This window comes from Nicotiana tabacum, chromosome 10 (genome assembly GCF_000715075.1).
Source record: "Nicotiana tabacum cultivar K326 chromosome 10, ASM71507v2, whole genome shotgun sequence".
Taxonomy (NCBI): domain Eukaryota; kingdom Viridiplantae; phylum Streptophyta; class Magnoliopsida; order Solanales; family Solanaceae; genus Nicotiana; species Nicotiana tabacum.
Window position 1 is genome coordinate 91,815,307 of NC_134089.1, and position 7,070 is coordinate 91,822,376.

The 7,070-nt window shown below is 33.9% G+C and overlaps 1 protein-coding gene across 1 annotated transcript; it reads left to right on the plus strand.

Moving 5' to 3' along the window:
* Positions 1-1,395: 1,395 nt before the first annotated feature.
* On the plus strand, positions 1,396-6,400 carry LOC107760241 (beta-(1,2)-xylosyltransferase-like). The gene is given in 3 exon segments (NM_001324669.1): positions 1,396-2,097; positions 3,431-3,580; positions 5,020-6,400. Coding segments are annotated over 3 exon segments (1,551 nt in total). The 5' UTR covers positions 1,396-1,419; the 3' UTR covers positions 5,743-6,400.
* Positions 6,401-7,070: the final 670 nt, after the last annotated feature.

Below are 7,070 nucleotides of genomic sequence, written 5' to 3' on the forward strand. Positions count from 1 at the left end.
CAAATACACCACAAATGGAAAATAAGGCTGTTCGGATAAAACAGATAAGAAAATATTAACAAACCTCCTTTCTTTGTTTGGTGAGAAGGAAAGGTATAGAAAAAGTTAGATATAAATTTAATTCTAGTCCCACTAATTTATCTTAATTTTCCTGATATTTTTTTCTTGTGCTTTTCTCTTTTCTTCCGGTAATTCACAACGGAGCCACAATTTGAAACTTTGACTTTAATATTTTAAAGTTATTCAATTATAAATTAAAAATTTTTATTCTTAAGAATAATGCTGAGCTTGAATCAAACTTATTAGGTTACGTCAAATTTGTAACTTAAAAGGCTGATGTCGTCCATGTTCAAGAACAATACTGATAGTAGTATATATTTTTACTGCGCTTGGGATCAAATTGTACTATATTTTCGTTCAGCAAAGCTAATTCAACAAAATTGAGGAATTAATTTAGATTTGAAATTGATATTTAGAAAATAAAGGAGATACAAATTGAAACTTCTCATCTCAAAATTCACTAAAAATGAAGTATAAATTTGAGCCATCAATTATTTTATTTGATAATCCACGTAGGCATAAGCATCCTTTTGCATACAAGATGGAATTTATTAATCAGCGATTTTGTCTGGAAATTATCGAAAACAACATATCGTATAAATAGGAAACGTATAGTTATAGAAATCTATATACTGGTAGGTATTTTCGGTAATTACGAGTTGATAACTTATTAGTACATAATTTAAGTTATATACATAGACATTATAAATTTTTTAATTATGTAGTAGTTTTTAAAGAATATTATACCTCCTTATTTAGAAGTAAATTAATTTAATTTTAAGATTCTCATTTTATTCTAATTCACAGTCATATATTTATGCCTTAGTTTAGAAAAACACAAATTAAAAAAAATATATTTGTTTCTTAAACTTAATACTCAATCAAATAAATTGAAACGAACCGAGTGTTTGTATAAAATTCAATTTAATCACCTTAGTAAAATTATTAGTACTGCATTTAAATAAGGATATAATTAGTGGGCGTTTGGACATAAGAATTGTAAAAATACAAAAAAAGTTTAATTTTTTTTCAAATGAAAATAGTATTTGAAAATTAGAATTGTGTTTGGACATGAATATAATTTTGGATTGTTATTGTATTTTTGTAAATGGTCTGAGTGAAAATTTTAAAAAATAATATTTTAAAGTTTTTTTAAATTTTCAGAAAAATTCAAAATTTATCTTCAAGTAAAAATTAAAAATTTTATGGCCAAATTTCGAAAGAAAATGATTTTTTTTTTTTGAAATACCGTAAAGTGTAATTACAACTCAAATAATCATATTTTACTAACGTCGTTAAACCCTCTGTACTAAGTAGTACACAGGAAAACAGGCAGTGAGAGAGAGAGGGAAGAAGAAGATGAACAAGAAAAAGCTGAAAATTCTTGTTTCTCTCTTCGCTCTCAACTCAATCACTCTCTATCTCTACTTCTCTTCCCACCCTGATCACTTCCGCCACAAATCCCGCCAAAACCACTTTTCCTTGTCGGAAAACCGCCATCATAATTTCCACTCTTCAATCACTTCTCAATATTCCAAGCCTTGGCCTATTTTGCCCTCCTACCTCCCTTGGTCTCAAAACCCTAATGTTGTTTGGAGATCGTGCGAGGGTTACTTCGGTAATGGGTTTACTCTCAAAGTTGACCTTCTCAAAACTTCGCCGGAGTTTCACCGGAAATTCGGCGAAAACACCGTCTCCGGCGACGGCGGATGGTTTAGGTGTTTTTTCAGTGAGACTTTGCAGAGTTCGATCTGCGAGGGAGGCGCAATACGAATGAATCCGGACGAGATTTTGATGTCTCGTGGAGGTGAGAAATTGGAGTCGGTTATTGGTAGGAGTGAAGATGATGAGCTGCCCGTGTTCAAAAATGGAGCTTTTCAGATTAAAGTTACTGATAAACTGAAAATTGGGAAAAAATTAGTGGATGAAAAATTCTTGAATAAATACTTACCGGAAGGTGCAATTTCAAGGCACACTATGCGTGAGTTAATTGACTCTATTCAGTTGGTTGGCGCCGATGATTTTCACTGTTCTGAGGTTAGATTTTGAATTTTTGTTTGCTCTTTAAATTAAAGGTTTAAACTTTGTGAATGTTGGCAGATATGGAATACACTAATGGATTTTGTTTGATCTGTTTAATGAAGATTGTCTAGAACCTCAATGTTATAAATATGGTTTGGTTGCTTCATTAATTAAAGAGAATTCCTTAATATCCCGACTAGATGCCAGATAACACCAGTTAGTTGACTTTTGGATTATTGGTTGCATTTCATTTGATCAGATAAATTGTTCATTCTTAAATGTTTCACTAAAGAATTACTCAAGATTTCAGAGTTTATATGTAGGTGTATGTATTTGGAATTCTGGATTTGGATCTAGTATTGAATGGATTACTGAACTTGTACTCCCCAGTCATCTGGGGAGGAGCAATAGATCAAATTCAAGGGTTGAAAAGTAATACTGAGTCAGAAATTAACCACTTTAACTTGGAAAACGGTAAATGTATGTGTTCTAAGATGGTTATTCCTATAACTTTTGATGTCTAATATGGAGAAAGTGAGTTGATTTATGCTTTTTCCTTTTCCCTTTATTGGTGTTGGTTTTTAAATTCTATCAATTCCTTTGTTTGATTGCTACTCAAATTGAACCTTAGACGGAGTAGCAATAGCAAAAAGTGAAGGCCATTCTTTTCTCCTTTCATCTCTTTATTTCCGTTTGACATACAGAATATGGTAGCATCTGTCTGAAGTGGTTAATTTTATTCCTTAAAATTTGCATAACTAATTCGAGTAAATGCCTTTTGAAGCTTTAGTTGAATAGTTCTACAACTGGTTGTTGCATTTTGAGGACTATCGACTTGATTTGACACTTGACATTGTCTGATACATGGCTTGTAAGTTATGAAAACTTTTATCTAGGAAGAAATCCCAACCAGAGATAGGGAGCTGTCACTTGGTTATGAGCTACTGGCTCAAAGTTCAAGTTTGACCAGTTAATTTTAGATCTTCACCAGGATAACATTTAGAGTCTAATCAAATTCTGAAGCAGTATTGTGCACTAATAAGAGGAACACATGAAGGATGTAGCACTACTAGGTTATGTTACCTTATTTACTAATGATTGACAACCAGCTTAAATGATGACAAATAGTCTTATATTTGCTTTTTCACATTGCTCATGACTTGGGATATTTCCGAATCAACATATTTTAGTTCTTTATGTACTTAACTACTTATCAAAAAATTATCCCTGCTAGATGTTAGTGTTCAAGCAACCATGCTAGCTTTTAAGGAAGCTCCTTCTTTGATTCATGCCATCTTTCCGAAATCGATGCCTTACGTTACTGTCATTTTTCTAATTTTCATTTCAGTGGATTGAGGAGCCGTCACTTTTGATTACACGATTTGAGTATGCAAACCTTTTCCACACAGTTACCGATTGGTATAGTGCATACGTGGCATCCAGGGTTACTGGCTTGCCCAGTCGGCCACATTTGGTTTTTGTAGATGGCCATTGTGAGGTATGTTTGAAAGTATTGATAACGATGGCATGCATTGTACTGTGTTACGGATGAAAGAAATGAAACCAGCAATTATTTTCTAGCAGGCAATGCTCTTGAGATGCTTGTGTCAAATTGGTCAGACTTAATCCTGAGTTTCCATTTGTTTCAGCTTTCTGTTTGACTGACTACAATAATTGTCCCAATTAGGGGTGTCAATGGATATTCGAAAGCCGACTAAACCGACCGAACCGTACCGTACCGATTTTTAGGTTTCTTTTTAAGAAACCGTAGGTTTTTATATAAATCTATAACCGCACCGATAATTAGGGTAGGTTTTTTATTTTATAAAAATAAGCCGAAAAAATACCGAACCGTACCGAATAAATTTTACATGTGGAAAATATATTTATTTAGTAAGTTTAAAAATAATAATGCATTAAATTTTCTTTGGGCCATGGAATTATGAAAACTATTACAAGCCAACAAGTAATTAGACTCAAAATACTAATTCCTAAAACCTATTATGTTACTTCTACTTAAACTAAGTTATTTCAAGTATCTTTATTAGCAAGACACAAAGTATTCTAGCGATTATGAGCAAACTACAATGTATTGAATATGTTTCCTTTCATATATTTTAGATTTATCTTTTTGAATATTTAATCTTCTATAGACTCTATTCTTGAGTCCCAGCTTGGTATATCTTTCAACTCGTGTGATTTATATTTTCTTTGCCTTTGTTTGATTTCTTTTACGTTGTTGTAGAATAGTCGATGGATCTATACTCTAGCCATCTTTCTTTTTCTTTTTTTAATTCATCACCTTTTAAACAGTAAAAATGTCTAAAGAATTTTTCTAAGTCCTATAAAAGAACGTATGTTATTGCATTCTACTTCTACTGGTGAATTTTACATGATATTAAAAAAAATACCGAAAATTAACCGAACCGTACCGCTACCGAAGAGAAACCGACATGATTGGGACGGTTTCGAAAAGTCTAATTTTGGTTATACATAATAGAATAACCGAAAAATTGGTATGGTACAAATTTTATAAAATAACCGGCCGAACCGAACCATTGACACCCCTAGTCCCAATACCTAGTTGTTGCAGTTTGCTCATTCTTACTTCTATTTACGTCACTGTTTCTCTGAATGGTCCCTTTGTGGTGAAAAGAGCTTTTGCTATGTAGAAAAACTAGCAATGATTTCATAGCTGAAACAATTTATTTTTACCTTACATCATGTCTTATAAAATTGCTTCTAACTGTATACTTTAATTCTTGGAGAGATGCTTTCATGTGAAGAAAGTTCTTTCACTCCACTACTGGAAGCTTGCCGTATGAATTTTACTTGGCCATATTGTGGCCGTGCTTTGATTTATCTTCAAATTCATTTTCTTCATATAGTTCTTTCGAGTAATTCTTTTTTCCTCTTTTCTGTTTGAAAAAAATTCAGACACAATTGGAGGAAACATGGAAAGCACTTTTTTCAAGCCTCACTTATGCTAAGAACTTTAGTGGCCCAGTTTGTTTCCGTCATGCCGCCCTCTCGCCTTTGGGATATGAAACTGCCCTGTTTAAGGGACTGTCAGAAACTATAGATTGTAATGGAGCTTCTGCCCATGATTTGTGGCAAAATCCTGATGATAAGAAAACTGCACGGTTGTCCGAGTTTGGGGAGATGATTAGGGCAGCCTTTGGATTTCCTGTGGATAGACAGAACATCCCAAGGACAGTCACAGGCCCTAATGTCCTCTTTGTTAGACGTGAGGATTATTTAGCTCACCCACGTCATGGTGGAAAGGTACAGTCTAGGCTTAGCAATGAAGAGCAAGTATTTGATTCCATAAAGAGCTGGGCCTTGAACCACTCGGAGTGCAAATTAAATGTAATTAACGGATTGTTTGCCCACATGTCCATGAAAGAGCAAGTTCGAGCAATCCAAGATGCTTCTGTCATAGTTGGTGCTCATGGAGCAGGTCTAACTCACATAGTTTCTGCAGCACCAAAAGCTGTAATACTAGAAATTATAAGCAGCGAATATAGGCGCCCCCATTTTGCTCTGATTGCACAATGGAAAGGATTGGAGTACCATCCCATATATTTGGAGGGGTCTTATGCGGATCCTCCAGTTGTGATCGACAAGCTCAGCAGCATTTTGAGGAGTCTTGGGTGCTAAATCTGCTCGACAGTTTAGTTCGTCTTTTCTCTAAAAGACTGGGAAGGATAGAGGAATTCGGGGTTCTGGAACCTGGAGCCTGGGAATTGTGTAAAATATGTTTCACACGCAGTTCTATAGTCAATTGCTGCAATCTGGTGTTCATAAGCTTGGAAATTTCCAGCAGCTACTAACTTATTAGCCCACTCTGACTCAGTTATGGACTACCAGAGCAATCATATCAAATGGGAGCATGGAATCCTGATTGTGGAATGGTGAGCTCATTGAAGAGCATATTCTTTATGGTGTTGAAGATTACAGTTGACGAGTAACACGTGTATGTGAAAGATTAGGTTGTTACACTTTCTTGCAATTCATTGTCAATTGTTTTTCGTCATTCTTATTAATGATCATAGGATAAGAACATGAGAAAACCATCCATGTTCTCTGTTGTTTTCCCATCAATCTGGCCACCCTCTTTCCTCTTTATGTAGAGATGATTTCAACAGAGTTTGTTTTGTAGTTGTAATACTTGTACTCACAGTTACTGTTTTGCATTCATCCCATCAGATGTCGAAGAAGCAGATTAACAAGAACGTCAGTATGATGTTTCAGTGAATATATGGTTGTAACTTGTAACCAAACAAAAGAAATGAGACTTTGACCAAAGATTTTGTCATATTTTAAGCTCTGTCTCTGTTATTCTCTTACATTGCCGCTAAATAGTGTTCAGGTTTTTGAGACGTTAATGAGGACATTCAACATTCCTTTACAAATTTCTTTTTTTCTTCTTTATGTACTTGTGCTTGAATTTCACTTTAACTCTATCCTGTTATGCTTCATTTATAATCAGAGGCGGATTCAAGGTTTAAATTTTATGGGTTCAGATTCTTAATTACCACATCTCATCTAATTTAATGGGTTCTAAATTTATTATTTGTACACGTTTAATAATTTTTTGGAAAAAAATAAAGAGTATGAGCGAAAGCTATGGGTTCAATTGAACCCATTGCTTCTACACTGCATCCGCCTCTGTTTATAATACGATAATAACAATAATACAACCTCTCACTGCAATGGTGACATTAAGTTTTTTAAAAAAAATAGAGTCGCCAAGAGTTAAATAAAGTGGTTGTACCTCAAGATTTTAGGATGAAACTTTGAGGACAAACAACGAAATAAGGACCAACTGGTCAAAGTAACACTAGTTAGCTAGATTCAAAAATTTCTTTAATCGCATGTTTAAATCCTAATTTTGACATCTTTTTTGAATTCTTTTGTATAAGTTGCTAGTTCTACCATCAATGTTATACTGATATTGTAAAATAAATTATTCTATGAGTATATAT